This window comes from Sebastes fasciatus, chromosome 8 (genome assembly GCF_043250625.1).
Source record: "Sebastes fasciatus isolate fSebFas1 chromosome 8, fSebFas1.pri, whole genome shotgun sequence".
Taxonomy (NCBI): Eukaryota; Metazoa; Chordata; class Actinopteri; order Perciformes; family Sebastidae; genus Sebastes; species Sebastes fasciatus.
The window spans coordinates 5812275-5830798 of NC_133802.1; the positions used below are offsets into that span (position 1 = coordinate 5812275).

The following is an 18524-nucleotide window of genomic DNA, read 5'->3' on the forward strand; positions in this document are numbered from 1 at the left end:
GACTGACTGACTGACTGTGAGGCGCTCTGCTGCCGTTCAGTCCGCTCTACATGCGGCGGAGGGACTTCTCCCAGATGGGTAGTGCCGCGGCTTGCAGTGGGGGAATATCGGTTATGAGAGCGGAGGGATATTAGAAGCACATCAGCAAGCTTAAACTTTATTACGATGTCTAATATTTTCGCTAAGAAAAATGCGCTTTTATGAAACGACGAGAGACCAATAAAAGATTTGAAGCTCTAACGTGTTATCATTATTATGTTTTATTAATTTTATCTAAATAATAAACATGTTAGCATACATTGGAGTGCTCCATCGTTAGCTTATCAAAGTGTTTGCTAACAGGGTGGACAAAAAGTCTGCTACCCATAGTGTCACTAACTTGAAGTCAAATTAAAAATTATAAAATGTCATGACTTTTTTCAATGAGCAATGGGATCTTAAATTAACACACCATGTTCTGCCAAAGTTAAAGGTTGGGTTGTTACTGTCACTGTCAAGTGTTAAACTCTTAAACCTGCAGTAGGCAGAATATTTTTGGCATCATTGGGCAAAGATTCCATAATAACCTTTCAGCATATTGTAATTTAAGTGTTCTGAGAGAAAACTAGACTTCTGCTCCTCATCATGGCTCTGTTTTCAGGCTTGAGAAAATCTAGCCCCAGACGGGAGACTTTGACCAATCATAGGTCATTTCAGAGAGAGAGAGCGTTCCTATTGGCTGTTCATACAACGGAGGCAGCTGTCAATCACTCGTGAACTCCAATGAAGGGGTCAAACTAGGCAGCGCTGATCAAATATGAATCAATATTACTGTAATGAGTATTTCTCGTGTAAAATGTTTTCAGAAACATCTTGTAGTGTACTGTTTAGCTGTAAAATGAGAACGTTTGCTCTGGCTGGTGGGCGGTGCTTGGTATTTCCTCAACTGATCCCAACATTGCGGCGGGGTCACAAACTTTCTCATTTTACAGATAAACAGTACACTACAAGATGATTCTGAAAACATTGTATGCGAGAAATAGGCATTAAAGTAACAGAATATTGATTCCTATTTGATCAGCGCTGCCTAGTTCGACCGTTTGATCGGAGTTCGCCAGTGATTGACAGCTGCTCAGAGACGGCAAGGCTCCAGCTCGGCTCTGATTGGTTGTTTTCCTTCGGTCTGTGAAATCTTGCAGATGCCATTAGGAGTACGGGAGGACACCAGAGGAACATGATTTTTTTTTCAGATTACCTGTCTTATGCACTACCGTCAGGATATAGTGACCGTTTTATAAAAATAAGTTTTTTTAAATCATATTCCCTCCAATTCCACCTACTGCTGCTTTAAAGCAGTTTTATGTCTTTCACATTTGAGATTTTTCCTTTACTTTTTACTTACCTTTCCTTTTCCTTTACTCCTGTACCTTTAGTTTATATTTCCTTTTTTTGTCTGGAGAGTGTCTTCTGTGCACACAATTTTGCTCCAGCTTTGAATCCCATGCAGCACAGCTAAACCCCTGTTGTATCCAACTGACTGCCCCAACCAGTCTGAAGCACAGAATGGTTTCTAAAGAACAAAAGAGGAAAAATACTCTGCTCTTCAAAGTTCATTCATAGCAGAGTGTTTGGACTACAGGGGTATTAAGAGAGTCCTCTTACTGTAATAAACCGACTGGTGAAGGAACACAGCATCCTGTAGCTGTGGTGTGTTGCTGTCCGTGGTGCTGAAATGCAGTCTCAGTGTTGGTCGCATATTGAACGGTAGAAGATACAATTTCCAGTGACGAGCAGCACTATGATATGGGCTATTGGACTTTATGGAGTGTTTGTATAATCTTCATTGATCTTAAGCACTTTTTCCACCACAGGGCAGCATAGCCAGGGGGTATATGTCCACATTGTTAGACAAAATGATATACTGTCTGTCCCATTTATTCCAGAGGACACAACTCAGAGAAAGCCTTCTTATTACCTTTGCTAACCAGATTTCTGCATTCAATGCTTGAAACATTTCAAACATGTGATCTTGGGACTATGAATAGACACACATATAAATTCTCCAGGATTTTCTACATATAAGACATTACATCTGAGATTGCTTTGTTTTGTCTAAACAGATGGGGATGTATACAATATGTTGGTAGTATTTTCATTTGAATTTTAAAATGGGTTGATTTATGTTATGTTAGTATGTTTTTTACAGAGCAAAATGTGTTTTATAATATGTATTTGTTTGTGTGTGGGTCACACACAATTACAATTTAATCAACATCAGAAATATGATCTGATGTTCTTTTTCTAATAATCTAAAATGTGTCTTTAACTGCAGGCTATCCAGACCCCAAGACAGCGAACCATGTGGCTCTCCTTCCACGTTTAGATCACTATGCAGTGTTTTGTTTTTCCTTCAAACACAACATTGTACCCTCTATAAAAAAAATTGGAAGTTCTGCCTAATTTGTCCACAGTATTAGGGCTGTCAATCAATTAAAATATTTAATGATCGCTTGATTGTCCACAGTTATTCGCAATTGATCACAAATTAATCACACTTTTTTATATATTCAAAATGTACCTTAAAGGGAGATTTGTCAAGTATTTAATACTCTTATCAACATGGGAGTGGGCAAATATTCTTGCTTTATGCAAATGTATGTATATATTTATTATTGGAAATCAATGAACAACACAAAACAATGACAAATATTGTCCAGAAACCCTCACAGGTACTGCATTTAGCATAACAAATATGCTCAAATCATAACACGGCAAACTGCAGCCCAACAGGCAACAACAGCTGTCAGTGTGTCAGTGTGCTGACTTGACTATGACTTGCCCCAAACTACATGTGATTATCATAAAGTGGGCATGTCTGTAAAGGGGAGAGGTCAAGGGACCCCTTTGAAAATGGCCATGCCAGTTTTTCCTCGCCACAATTTAGCGTAAGTTTGGAGCGTTATTTAGCCTCCTTCACGACAAGTTAGTATGACATGGTTCATTATGTTTTATAGTTTCATATGATAACAGAATCTTCACTCTAGCTTTAAAACCGACAACCTAAAAATCGCAAGTTTCGTTAATGCGTTAAAGACATTAGTGGAGTTAAAACAAATTTGCATTAATGCGTTATCATCACGTTAACTTTGACAGCCCTAATTGTAATGTCCTGTTAATTAACACCACTCTTGTTATTCTGCTATAGGGGTGGAAAATAACACTCTGGGCTTGTTTGTAGACTAATATGCCACTGATCTTTACCGTTTTTCTGCACCTGCCAGACCCCCTGAAGTCTTTTGATAGAGGCATGTTTCACCTCACTGGGTCTCTGCTTTGAAGAGCAAACCTGGTATGTAACCAAACTTTGTGGATTTTTAGCAGAGCCAGGGACCTATACCGTAGCTGGAACCCATATCTGAATGTCAACACACTGATTGGATTACCTGACTCCAATTGCCCTCTTTAATAAAAGCCATTATCCCAGACGTTCATGTGTTGTTGTTTTTTCAGTCCGAGACACGGCCTTCCATAAAAAGATGAAGAAGAAAATTACACAAACTATTCCTACAACGTGTAGTGGACAGCACACAGAGAAACAACACAAAAGGGACAATATACTTGATGTTTTGTTTCTATTGCGGGCTGTGATGCCTTCATGATGATCGCCAACTGGTGGTCAGTTTACCTTTGGGGTGTCATTAGGCCCCATTTACTGGGGAGTGTGACTTAGTAATATTTTTCTATGTCCCAATAAAGCCATCACGGGGAATGAATGTGTTTTTGCAGTGTCCAATAAAGTGTAGTGAGTGAGAGTGGCCGATTCGGTGGAGAAAAACTTACCCAGCAGCTGAGCTGAGGACCCGACAGTTGGACTACGGCAGCAATTAACAGCTTTGTTTTGAGCCCATGAGTTTGAGTGATGACGGCTTTATGTGGGTGAGCTTGTTTAACTGCATGGCTGCAAGGCAGGGGGGGGGGATGATGTTGAGGAATAAAGGAAAAGTTTTAATCAGTTTCAGCTCTAAACACGGCTCCTATCTACTACCTGTATGAGCATGTTCATGGCTGAATATGTCGGCTCAAAGTCTGCTGGTTGGGTTTAGCACAGACACCTGGCACAAAACCGTAATCTCACCTGGTGGTGGACATAGTTGTGTCATAGTAGGTGTGCCGTACTTTCACTGAGGGTCGAATGGCCTAGTCACACCAGCTTTCATAACAGCACAATATCAGACCTAAAACGCACATCTGGGGAGTATAAATTAAAGATGTGGTAACACTTTATAATAACCATCATTTATAAATAATAAATTGATAATTACAATGAAACGATAATTAATAATGTTCTAATTATTAGTTACTTTATAAATTACAAATTGTATCATAGCTGATAAGAGACGATAACAATCACATTCTGATTACATTAGTAAAGTATTTATTAACAGTTTATTTTGGTGCACATTATAACATTTTATATACTATATTAGGTATTTGTTAGTGATTACCAAATTTGTACAAGATTTATAAACCTTTAAGAAATCGTTTGGAAAACCATCTATAAACATTACATAGATAGCTGGACCAGAAACCAATTATTAACCATTGACAAAGTATTAACCATCTATCTAAATAATGTTTAAAGATGCTTTGCAAAGTATTTATTAACCATTTAACAACGTATTAATTAATCATGATCTGCAACTTTATAATAGCCATCCAAATAATGTTTAGTAATAGTATAATAATATATATATATATATATATACATTATTTAGATAGATGGTTAAATGAAGGAAGCTCCACAACAGGCACTCAGATAAAGATGTTATTGGACTTCAGGTCCCGGAGGCCTGTACACACCGAAGCTTTAAGTAGCAATGGCCGTGTTTTACACCCATTATCAATCCCCGCGCTCACTCTCAATGACAGAATACCTTCTCCTCTCAGCCCCTACTAAAAGAGAGGAGCCCAAAAGCACAGCGGTGCACAGTGTTTGCACTCAGTCATTCGGAAAATACAATTATTCTCCTTCCCCTCGGCTGTGAAATTGCTGTACAACCGCTGTTAAACACGCCGCAGTCATAATCACTGATAAGAGATGCATGGGGCCGGCTCTCCTCTGCCAATACAATATGCAAACGACGCCCTGCCGTTCTACCCATCTTGTTACAGAGCGATATTAGAGTTCCTAAAGACACTTAGGAAAGGCAATAGATGTGGCAGGCTGCCAGTGAACGGCACCCACGTTCCCTCCCGACACTGCTGCTTCCTGCCATGGATCATGGTCAGGGATCCAGAGAGGGCGTGGGACACTAAGTGAGTGATTGATAATACAGAAATATACTAGAGACAAGACACTAATACAAATAGATGCTGCATCTGGTTTCATGCGGGAGACAGTTAAGAAGCTCAATATAGGTGTTCACATTAGCTTTTAGATGTAAATAGTGGAAAATAAATTCACCTAAGCAACACGTACTGGATGTACCGGCTAAATTACAGTCTATGGTTGTAAAACATACACTCAAATGCCTCATCAATATGAGCAACCAAGGATCAACCAAAGTCCTTTGAAAACCACAATGATGGCTGCAAATACACGCACTCTTTCAAGAAGTTCCTTTTGATAGTCAGGACATTTTGGCACTTATTCACACGTGGCTTGAAAGTGGCAGATAGTAGTCATCCAACTCAGAGACAAGGAAGGGAAATCACCTCTGACTCCACATGGCCTATCATCACTTATCTAGAGTGTCATAGAAGCATTATTACCTCCGCTAAGGCCGGCGTTTGTTCGTTGGTTTGTCTGTTAGCAGGATTACTCCAAAAGTCCGGGATGGATTTGAATGATATTTTTTGGAGAGATGGGGTGTGGCAAAATGAACAATCCATTCGATTTTGGTGGCGATCCGGAGCGTTTTTTTTCACATTAAAATCGGTGAAATTACAGTTGAGTTGGACCAAAGCACACTTGGTGATTGTTGGAAAGAGTAACGACGACGGTTTAGGTGAGTTTTATTTTGTTTCCGTCCAGTTTGAATGAAGTGTTTTACGATGCTCCGCTACGTACAGCTGATCTCAACATAAACAAAAATACACGTGGATGATGGCGCAAGCTGAACGGAGAGGGGGGGCGGAGGTCTGCGCTCTCCGAGTGCCATTCTAGTTTCCAATTTGTTTTAAAGGTAGAGTTGGTAGAGCCGTTCGAATACATTTAAAAAAAATATTTGTTGAAATTCTTATTACATTCCGACACAACAAATCAAATGCTCTCACATAAAAAAAGATATTTTAGATTGAGGAACTTTTGGAGCTAGTGCTGCTAGCTACTTTCATTGTGAAAGAGTTGGCAACACTGGGCTGGGTGTTTAGGTTGGATCATTTTTAAAATCTAGTGTACTCTTGCTAGTTTCTCAAGATTACCGACCCTGCCTTTAATTGCCAGACATTGCCAAAAATGCTGACAGGACAGTTGGTGAGGGGCAAAAAAAGGCAGACAAATAGCTACCGAGCTAACACATGTTGCACACATGTCAACAAAGCTGGCTAAAGTACAAAGCCAAATGAATAGAGTGCTACAGGAACGAGTCCTAAAACCTGGAAATGAGTTAGCATTTTGGCACTTCCAGTTCCCTCGTCTGGAAGTCAATTTTGAACGGGCTTTTAGTTAGATGCCTGAAATAAGGTCTGTGGTTAACACGAGCTGAAGAGATGTTTTGTTCTACGAAAGAAAATACATTAATAAATACCCCATTCGTGAATTTTGAAGCCTTTATGTGTCTTAAAAAAGTGGCTAAATGAGAATACTAAACATCATCACACCGACTCATCCTCCTTTACAGCCTCGTTGTGTATACTCATGCGACTGTGGTGTACTTCGTTTATAGCTTAATGTTAGCTTTTTACTTCTGGCGATTGCATTCACAATTCAAAACTCATAAAAGTGGAGTTCATTTGTGAAGATTATCTTGCTGAGCAAAATATGTAAGTATCATAAATGTGTGTTTACCAGAGTTTATTTACTGTAATATTCTAAAACCCAATGGAAAAATCCTATTGGCTTTTTGTCAAGGGAACCCAGGGCGATGCGAACTTCCTGGTTGGCCTACAAATACACAGTATGTCATCTCTGCAGCACTCTATTGGACTATAAAGACTGTGAAATTCTTTACAAACCTAAATTTACTCAGCTTGAAGGTTCATTCTTGACCTTGGAAATAAACAGCAGTTGACAAAACAATCTCCACTCAAGGCACACAAACAGTCTGGTACGTTCAGAAAATGACATCACTTTACTGTAATGCAGCCTTTAAAAGCAGGAATTTACAATACTTATGCCATACTACAATATCCAAAATCAGAGACGATATCTCATATCGCAATATTGATATATTGCCCAGCCCAACATCTAACCAATCAGCTTAGAGGCCATTCCAGAAGTACAGAATCGTTAAAGTGGCAGTAGGCAGTATATATTTGGCATCATTGGGCAAAAAATCCATAATAACCTTTCAGCATATTGTAATTCAAGTGTTCTGAGAGAAAACTAGACTTCTGCACCTCCTCATGGCTCTGTTTTCAGACTTTAAATAATCTAGCCCGTGACGAAGACTTTGACCAATCACAGGTCATTTCAGAGAGAGCGTTCCTATTGGCTGTGCTTCGGGCATGTGACCGGAACTTGGCGTTCCTTCAACAGATTTCACAATGGCGGCGGCGCCGTCACAAACTTTCTCAATGTACAGCTGTTTAGCTGTGCACTACAAGATGATTTTGAAAACATTTGAGAGAAATAGGCATTAACGTAACATAATATTGATTCATATTTGATCAACGCTCCCTAGTTTGACCGGAGTTTGCGAGTGATTGACAGACGTCTCTCATAGATGGCAGCTGGACAGCGTACCTCAGATCAGCTCTTACTGCTTGTTTTCCTCCCTCCTGTGAAATCTTGCAGATGCCGTTAGGAGCATCGGAGGACACAGAGGCACATGATTTTTTTCGGGTTACCTGTTTCATGTACTACTGTCACGATATAGCTACCGTTTTATAAAAATAACTTTTTTTTTAAATCATATTTGCTCCAATCTCGCCTACTTCATCTTTAACTGGTCATGTTGTAAACATAACAACTAAGCCTTTAGCTTTACCAAGACAAAATGGTACAATATATTGCAATATAAACTATAGATCATATTGTCCAGTCTTAGCAAACAGTCCTTTCCCTTCTGGGTTAGTAAATCAACTATCAGAGTGGAGTGCTGCACCAGCGGTTGCCATAGCAAGGGGATGAGTATTATCTTCATCTTCTAGCTGGATGTATTCTGATGAAAACAAATAATCTGACATATATTTGACACTACTGTACGCTACATAAATAACATAAAGATCCAGGTCAGTGAGTTTAAGTGGGTCAGCTCTTCGCTACAAGTCTCTCAAAAGGCACAACTAATTGGGAATGTGTATCTGCTCCTAAACATAAAGACAGCAAAGATCCAGTGAAGCATGGCGCGCAGACAGGGAGAATAATACAGTAGGCTTGTTTTTGTGTACACAGCTCTACCATAATACACCTCCACACTGATGTGTGTGAACAGCGTCACAAAGAGAAACAGCAGTGGGCTGAGAGCTCCGGGAGGCTGCTGAGATCCAGCAGTGGGTGGGTTCAGACAAATAAAGAAGAAGAAGAAGCAGGTCTGCATTCCTCTCTCTCTCTCTCTGCAGATATAGGTTTGTTGTCTCCATCTGTGCCTCTGTGCAACAGTAACCAAGCGAAAGGCAAAATGAGATTCATGCGCAGACGGTTATCAACGAGCTGTGCCAATCTCGCCCGCTAAACCGTGACATTAATCAAACAAACCAAAACATGCAATCAGGATTTCATTACCAAATGTTTTATTAGAAAATATTTTTTACACGTGAACTCAAAACAAACAAACGAGGTAAAGTGGGAGAGCCGAGGGATGGATATTAAGTTTGCAGATCTGTGCAAAGTCTTTTTCCATAATTATTCCGCGGTGTTCAACACCACAGGACCGAAAATAAAACGGCACCGGAGCTCCGACTACATCTTCTGCTCCTCCTGTTTCTACAGCGAGCAGCGTCACATGCACAGCAATCGTTTCATTTTAACCAAAGTCTCTGGCACATAAAGGGGCTGTGTTTATGAGATTAATTAGATTTAATTTAATTAAAAATACAAATTAATTATAAATGAAGTGAGTTTCCTTTAATTTTTTTCCCCCACATTGGGCGCCAAAAGATGCAGGCAAGGTAAACCATGAAAATTAATTTTCTTTGAACTATGAAAATCAATCTAGTCTAGCTTCTAGCAGACTAGTAATCGCAGCATTGCTGTGCATGTAAACATACCCCGTGAGTTTAGTTAGTTCAGTTCTTAGACTGGCTCAAGGTCACCATCGGTCCCAGATCAGACCAGCGGGGTTTAAATGTTCTCAAGTGTAAGTAAGAATCTATTGTTGTGTTGTGTGTGCGTGTGTGTGTGTGTGTGTCAGTGTGTGTGTGAGAGCGCGAGAGAGAGAGAGAGAAAGTGAGATTAAAAGTTGTCCACAAGGTCCATGATCCTCTTCCGCTCGGCCTCTTTGAACTCGTCACTCTTCCCATCTCCGATGCTCTCGGCATACTCTGCGAAAGACAAAAGGACAAAGACGAGTCAGAGGATTAGTGGACCTGACAGCTCGGGGCGTGGCCGTTTGACTTTTTTGAGGTTACGGAGAACATCCTCGGAGCCAGAAACTCGCGAGAAAGCACTGAATGGAAGACAAATGAGAGTTTGAAAATAATAATAATAATACAGGGTTTAGGAAGAATTTTTCCGGGTATGAGCTTCAGTTAGTAGATCAACATAAATAAGGAGTAAAAGGTGAGAGCCTTTGTGTTCTTGCGCTATACCCTACTGACAGCATAGAAAGATTATGTAGAAATAAAGAAGAATTTGAACAGCCAAATATATTCAGTTTGCAATGATACACAGGAGAGCGGTGAACATTTGAGACACTGGAACCAGCAAATCTGTTTGCTTGAAAATGGACTCAGCCTGTATATCTGAAAAATGTGTTCTTATTCGGTTACACCCCTAATATTAACAAACAAATGTACAATTAAACGACAAACTAACTGCCACACAGTCAACCTGAGCGAAGAACGTGTATTGCTAAGAAGTGAAAGTTGGTTCCATTGCAAACATCAGCGCCCAGCAGCAGAACTACGCCTCTGCCATTTTGGACTGAAATCGACTACCGGACGCCAGTAAAACGTCCGCCTACAAAGTGTCACAATAAAAATATAAAAAATATGCATACTATTATAGCTATTTACTTACTTACTTATTTATTTAACTTTTCTGCCCGGCTGCTTTTACCCTGCGTGTTAGTAAATAACCTACAACTCCATTCAATTCTGTTTATGTCCTGCTAGTAGCACTACTAGCTACTGGCTGATAGCCGGTTGTTTGGGAACAGAGACGTTAATACATCCACCACGGTACAGGCTTACAGCATACAGCCCATGGGTTTATTAGAAAATAATAAAAGTGATGAATTACAGCCAATATATCCATTATTACAGCTGCGTGCAGCTAGCAGGAAGCTGGCAGAAACAGATATGTCATATGAGCGTGCAGGGCGGTGCAGTCCAGTGGGTCTGATGCACGTTCATTATGCCGAGGAAAATAACTCTGGATTAGTGGATTTTACAACTTTTAGATCATAAAGATTTAAATGAGGGCTATTTAAGTGTTCGTAGTTTTTTTACCTCAAAAAAAAAAAAAAATGATCCTCTGATTTACATACATCTCTTTATGCATCCATGGCCACGGACTCATTGGCGTTTTCAGTCCAAAATGGCGGCAGCGCCACCACATTGCCATCTAGCGGCTGTCGTCTCTTTGCTTCTATACTCTTTCTGCCCTCTCTTCCCAGTGTCTTTGTTCGTCAGTACTACATTTTGGCAAAGATCTCTCCTTTCTCCATTTAAGATACTGAATACTTCCAAAGAAGAAGTCAAGAGATGTTGTAATTTCAGGAAAGAGTGGACCCTTTTTAGTAGATCTCATTGTACTCATTTATGAATAACAGCGAATTGAAGCTATTCTTTGAATTTAAGGACAAAGCTGAGAGAGACACAATGCATTAAAGAACTACCATTATTGAATGGCCTTTCACTGTAGCCTCGATAGTCTCTAGTCTGTCCGTCACTTTGTAACAAAAAGATCTTTCCTTTTGGAAAAAAACGATTAGAGGTCCCAGGACAGCAGCTGTACTGAAATCCACCTGTGTCCTCTGGCTGTGAACAGTAACCGGTCCAGGTGTCCTGTGCTACGGTGCTCGTACTTCATTGTGTGCTTCTGAGGCGTCTGACTGTTTTCTTCATTTCGTGCGTCTGCCTCCCACACGAGGCCTTCGAGACCGTCCGACGGGTCGATTTGTGAGTCTAATGTGCAGAGAGAGAAAGCTGCAGCTGCCGCAGCCCCAGCCCCAGCGGAGTCCAAGGCGTTCGCTGTGTGTCTCTCAGCCAGCCAGCCAGCCAGCCAGCCAGCCAGCCAGCCAGCCAGCCTCTGAGGCAGGGATTACACATTAAACCCAGGGATGTCGAGACGGAAAGATGAAAAAGACTCTTTTTCTCTGGGAGACACTGTGGAGAGAAGAGAATGAAGGGGGCTTTTCCTGACAAGAGCCCCGCAGGGTTTAGGAGGACGAAACATGGCTGTCAAAGACACCAAGGAGATTTGGTTTTCTGAGAGGGGGGGGGGATGTTTTTATGTTATTAGGTAGTAGTGACAGACATAATGGGACTGAGAAGTATTGTGAAAAATCACTACTAGTCTATATGAGTGCTGGAAGTTTATTACAACTAGGGTCTTATTTGTGTAGGTTTTGTCCATCATTTGTATGACATGATGACATTGCACACACAACGTATGACCGGGCGCTCAGATGACTGATCAACCAGGTTGTAATCAAGCCACCAGTTTAGCCTGATCAACAGTTCAACCAGTTCATTTGGAGGTAAAACCAAAAGTTAATCGTCTGTACAGAGAAACGACGAATGTGCACGTACAGCAGGAATCTGAGGGGAGGGAAGAAGTTGAATCTACTTTTACAGTTTGCTCTCATTTCATCTTTACTGAATACGTTTGCCTGACGTATTATTACACTTCAGATTGCGTGCTAGAGCAAGCTTGAGACTGTTTGTTTATGCGGAAGATTTTTAAATAGTGAGGTTTTAGCGAAGATGCATGTGTTTGGGAAGTACTGAGCATACGACTGGATAAATGAGACTTGGATTATACGGCACGAGTTGTTTGAGAGTTTGCAAACGAATGGTTTGATATAGTTTTGCTGTTGTTAAATGTGGCCCCCTTTAACTTCAATTCATCGAGACTTTTCTCCTTTTTTGGATTCTCCTTTCACCGCGGAGGCATGGATGCAAGAAAAAGTCAAGAATGCAACATAACACGGGGTAAGTAATTGATTTACAAATGGTCATTTGCAGTCATTCTGCTTTCTCGTTTCGGCTCGCTGCGGTTTGTTTTGGTTGACGGATACGGAACGGATATGACGTCATGTTACTCAGACTACAACAATAAAAGCGGTAACTTCCTTCTACCTCCACATAGACTCCATTGAATCAAATATATTGATTCTGGCATTAAAAAAATCAATTTAATAATTGTAAAAATAAAATACAATTGCGATACATAATTGAATTGATTTTTTTTCCCACCCCTATAAAGTAGCATAAAATAGAAATGCTCAAGTACAAGTACCTCAAAATTGCACGCAACATTTGCTTGAGTAAATACAGTTACTTTTCCACCACTGCATGATAGAGGGGTAAAGAAATAAATCCAGCAGGTATGTATTTAAGTCGAGAGCAGCACCAGATAGAAGCAGAGTCGGAAGGCAGAGCGGAGCAGAGCAGAGCAGAGCAGAGCAGTACGTGAACAGCTTCTTGAGATCCAAGAGTGTCAGTTCAGGTAGGAGACACGCGGTGTGACAGTCGTCCACTCTCTCTGGAGTACAGAGGTCACTCCATCATTGGGTATTCTGAGGAGAACTGAGCCAAGAAAGACCATAAAGTCTGGAGTAAAGTTATAAAAAGTGTGAGGCTGGACCACTATCTGGAGGTGTGTGTGTGTGTGTGTGTGTGTGTGTGTGTGTGGGGGGGGGGATATGCAGCTTCTGCCCGCAGCCCTGAATGCGAGCGACAGGGATTTGCATTTGATCCACAGAGGTGAGGGATGTTACTGAAGTTAAAAATGGCCGAATTTTAAGGTTGACTGAGAAAAGCAGGTAAGGGGACACAGAGCGAGAGTGACTCAACAAAAGCATGAAAACCTACATCCTCTTTCATTGCCAGCCTGTCATTGTGCCCGTGTGTGTGTGTGTGTGTCTCCGTGTCTATAAATGGCGGCGCAGTCAGCCACACAGACAGAAAGGTCAGAGATTCGGTGACTCCTCAACTCTCTGCAGAACCTTTTTTCTTTGGCATGCTGGTGCTCTCTCCTTCTGTCACCACGGCAACGCGGCAGAGGACAATACAGTACTGAGCATCGCCATTACTCAGGTCAGTGACTGGGACTGATCTGCCATGAGTACAAGGAGAATCATTTCCAGGAGCAGACTCTGCAGCAGCAGCAGCAGCCAAGGAGAGGGACACACTGCAGGACTCGTAGTGTGATTACAGCTGCAGCTGGGACGCCTTCAAAACACCGTTCTACCAGTCTGAAACTGGTCTGATCCTGTGGTGTGTTAATGTAACCACCACATGAATCAGAAGTCTTCATGTCCAGGGTCATTGACATAAACTAGTTGATTGAGAAAAAACAAATCAAGGCCTTTTTCACGTTCTGTGAAGTCGTATTATTCATCTCAAGTATCAAGATTCTTTATGTGAAGATATAAGGTGAATACGAAGGTGTAAGGTCTGAAATAACGCATATTGCAAAGATATCTTAAGACCATCAAAAGGACACCTTGAGCAAAATCACCAGCTAATTTGTATGGCTACGTTTAGTCAGCCATCCGCAGAGCTGTTTTGTGAAAATAGTAGGGCTGTCAAAGTTAACGCAATAATAACGCAAATTTGTTTTAACGCAACTTGTGATTTTTAGATTGTAGCATGCTCAGTTTTAAAGCTAGAGTGAAGATACTGGTATCATATCAAACTCCAAATCCATTGATACCAATCATGTTATACTAGCTTATAGCACCTTTCTAGTCTTCCGACCACTCAAAGCGCTTTACCTTTTACACACGTCATGATTCACCCATTCACACACACATATTCATACACTGATGGCAGAGGCTGCTATACAAGGTGCCAACCTGTCCATCAGGATCTAATCTAAATTCTCATTCACACACCAATGGCTCGGCCTTCGGGAGCAATTTGGGGCTCAGTATCCTGCCCAAGGACACTTCGACATGTGACCGGAGGAGCCGGGTGATCGAATCGCCGACGTTTCCGATTGGTGTGCGACGCGCTATACCTCTGAGCCACGGCTGGGTAAAGGTGCCAATGTGCTTCATCAGAAGTGCTTGTCGGATGGTTGAAAAGCTTCAGAAACCCCCTTCCCCCTCCACCTTTCTGATGTTGGAACCGGTGGGACCGTGTCGGACAATTTCTGTAACTTTTCCAAAACCGACAATCCGACATTCAAACCCACTTCACGCGCCGCTTGGACTCGCTGTGCAGAGGTGAAAAAGCAACCAGGCTTTGAACTTCTCTCTCTCAGGCTCTCTTTTCATGTGGACAACTGAGAGCAACACTGTGGATGTCTTCCAGCAGGAGAGACCGTCTGAAAATGGGCGCTGTTATCCCTGTATTTAAATGATAGCACGTCTCCCCCCTCCCCCCCTTCCTCCTTTACGACAGCTGGCTTTTCACTTCCCCTTCCAGTGTGGCCGTTTGGAACAGCAATAAACACTTTTCTCCTTCCGACGAGGTCAGACAACACGGAGTACAAACTAGTTGTGATCGAGCATAACCTGACCCTGAGGCAAAGGAGAAAACTAGCTTGTCACTGGAGCAGAACCCCCATACCTGTTCTTGTGCTGTTGCCCAGAGCTGTGCACTGTGACAGAACAGTATATTTCATATCACCTGAATGTCCTCTAATCCTATTCTCGTCGTATAGTTTTCTCAGGGCTCCATTAGCGTTCTAAAAAAGCTAGGTATGGTGTTTCTGTCTTTCACGGCTGAAACAATTAAATAACCAACCTTGAGTTTTCTAAACCTCACAGCAGGTTTTCACAACATTAGTGAAATCAATGTTCTTCCTTCCAGTGTGCTCTAAGCCTTCCGTTCCTGCATAGCTGCTTCTCATTCAGCCAGCTAAAGCCATTAAGGTCAAGACGGCACACTCTGCATGTGCTTAACCTTTTTCTGCAGTTTCACATTGACCGGGCGGGGCACTTCAAATGGGAGAGGGCTCCACAGTGTGGCCTAATGGAAAGGGTGAGGGCACACGCTACGAGCCCCACACACACACACACACACACACACACACACACACACACACACACACATTAAGACTGATGGATGCAGCGGCATACTGGCATTACACAGGTGCACGCACACACACAGCTCGTAAAAAACACATACATAAACTAGGGCTGTCAAAGTTAACGCGATAATAACGTGTTAGTGCAAATTTGTTTTAATGCCACTAATTTCTTTAACGCATTAACGCAATCGATCTTCTGGAGGTTGTAGCGGCTTCAGTTTTAAAGCTAGAGTGAAGATGCTGGTATCATATGAAACTAGAAAACCTAATCCGTTAGTATCAACCATGTCATGCTAGCTCGTCGCGAAAGAGGTTAAATAACGCTCCAAACTTGCGCAAAATTTTGGCGAGGAAAAACTGCCATGGCCATTTTCAAAGAGGTCCCTTAACGTTTGACCTCAAGATATGTAAATGAAAATGGGTTCTATGGGTACCCACGAGTCTCCCCTTTACAGACATGCCCATTTTATGATAATCACATGCAGTTTGGGGCAAGTCACAGTCAGGTCAGCACACTGCAAACAGACAGCTGTTGTTGCCTGTTGGGCTGCAGTTTGCCATGTTATGATTGAGCATATTTTTTATGCTAAATGCAGTACCTGTGAGGGTTTCTGGACAATATTTGTCATTGTTTTGTGGTTGTTGATTCATTTACAATAATAAATATATATATATACATTTGCCCAAAGCAAGCATTTTTCTTAATTTTAGTATTAAAGGGACTGTTTGTAACTTTTTAAGCATATAAATGTACCGGGTCAGGACACATGCGCGCTCACATATGCGCGCTTGCGTGTGGCTGGAGCCTCTCCTCCTCTACCTGCTTACCTTCACTAACACAGCGCGCGTTCTCGCATACTCGCTCCACCTCTAGACGTGAACACGCGCTCACTCCACACTGCAGAAGAGTTAGTTTAGCTCTGAGAATATCTAGTGAATTGGACGTTTGTGCAGAAATAAATGCTGCAGCTCCTCCAGACCAACAGAGGTTTCTCGTGTCTTGTGAAGTGACGGAGCTCCGCAACGAGAAAAGTTATCGTCTTGTTACCGACTGGGTGCCGGTGTCTCCCTGTTCTCTCCGGCTGCGGGCGGAGACTACAACGTTACTTGCTGCTGAGCTCTGCTGCCTCAGCCTGCGCTGAAGCAGGAAAAGCCAACACTAGGATCAGCATTGATTCATGGAGAGACCTTCGTCTGGTCAGCTAACATTACTGCCAAGCAGCTGAAATATAGAGTGATATTGTGGTTTTAGCTGACGTGTGTCGCCTCACTGTTTTGAGCAATGCTCGTTCAGGTATATTTAGAGCGAGCAAGCCCGAGTCCGCCGCTGACTTTCGTTGACTTCACGGCCACAGGTGCTGCTGTTAACAAGCATTTCTGATAGTTACAAATAGTCCCTTTAAATACTTGACAAATCTCCCTTTAAGGTACATTCTGAACTGATAAAAAATGTGCGATTAATTTGCAATTAATCGCGATTAACTATTTTAATCGGTTGGCAGCCCTAACATGAACGCAAACCCAATTTATGCCAAATAAATAAATAAATAACCCACATCAAGATCATGCAAGGACAAGTACACACAACATGCCAATGAATATGTATGAAGTGTTGCGTTTAAGTATCCACACGCAAGGACACACATGAATAAAATATGCAAGCTGAACCACCAAGGAAAACTGAACATACACACCTGCACAGAGGACTTTATCTCAAAGATATGTTAAAATGTAAAACATATGCACGAGAAAAACAAGCAAGGACATGTATGCACACGTTAATATGTAGACACGGCAAACATGATGTGCACACACAAAATCATGTTAGTTAGCAAAAACATACTGTGGAAACTACCCGGACAAGCCAGGCACTCGTGTATGCAAACATACAGATGAAAACAAAAGTGACACAGACAACACATTTAACATTCACACACACACAACACATTTAACATTCACACACACACACACACACACACACACACACGCAGTGAAGACTGGAGAAATGCCACGCTTGCTGGCAGCGCCATGCGTGACGGATGGCTCTATCTCCAGTGCTACATGCCACCGAGAGCCAGAGGGTGTGTGAGCGGAGACTCGTCCTCGGGCTTTATCCGACAATGATACGGGCAGGATGGATGACGCGCCCGGAAGAAAAATAACACACCTGCTAGGTCTTTGAAAAACTAAACAGAAAACAAATACGGGAGGACAGGAAACCTTTGAGACGGGGAAATAAAGAATGAATGACAGACAGACAGGCAGGCGGTCTCTCTGCTCCGCTCACAACGACAATATGATTAGATTACTATGCATATTTGCATTTCGGCATATTGTTTAACCATCTGTACAGTGTAATGTGAGTGAAAAAAGCAATAAACACGTGGATATACACTTCTACCTGGATATTTCAGATGCTGGATTTTATTGAGTTTATTTATTGCTGCAATCATTTTTAAATTGAATCAGTTTTCCGCCTGCATTTTATGACCTTCATGAGTGTCACATTATTACCTACAGTATATCCTCCTCTGTTCCTCTGCTCCAGTAGGTTCCCTTACGCCTCGTTTAAACATAGTTCTGTGCACGCGTGTTCCCTCATTCCTATGGGAACCTTTGTGATCTCCTTTGTGTTCGCGAAACTCCTCCTTTCCGTCGTTTTTTCGGTCCGTAATTTGGTCTCGAGTACGTTGAAAAATTGAAACTTTTGCGGCAGATAACAGACAGACTGTATGCACTGTGTGACACAGGAAGTTAGCATTTAATGCAAACAAATTAGCAAATGAATAACTGGTTGATAAATGTAATACAGCTCTATTCATACATGTTTCTTCCAGTTGAAAAGTTCGACGGCATATTTAGCAGTTTTGTGAAATATTTATTTAAAAGACGTATGAACCGCTATATGCACTCCATATGTTACACAGCTAGCATGCAATGTTAGCTAAATATGGCGTTACATTTTTCACTTAAAGGGACTGTTTGTAACTTTTAAAGCGTATAAATGTACGGGGTC

The 18524-nt window shown here is 41.7% G+C and overlaps 1 protein-coding gene across 3 annotated transcripts in view; it reads right to left on the reverse strand.

Annotated features, from left to right (window-relative positions):
* Positions 1 to 8857: 8857 nt before the first annotated feature.
* ctnnbl1 (catenin, beta like 1) overlaps positions 8858 to 18524 on the reverse strand; it is a 75775-nt gene continuing 66108 nt past the window's right edge. For all 3 annotated transcript variants that reach the window (XM_074642951.1, XM_074642950.1, XM_074642949.1), the window contains one exon: positions 8858 to 9624. In XM_074642951.1, the coding sequence (XP_074499052.1) occupies positions 9536 to 9624 (89 nt within the window). In that variant the 3' untranslated portion in view covers positions 8858 to 9535. The remainder of the gene's footprint in view (positions 9625 to 18524) is intronic.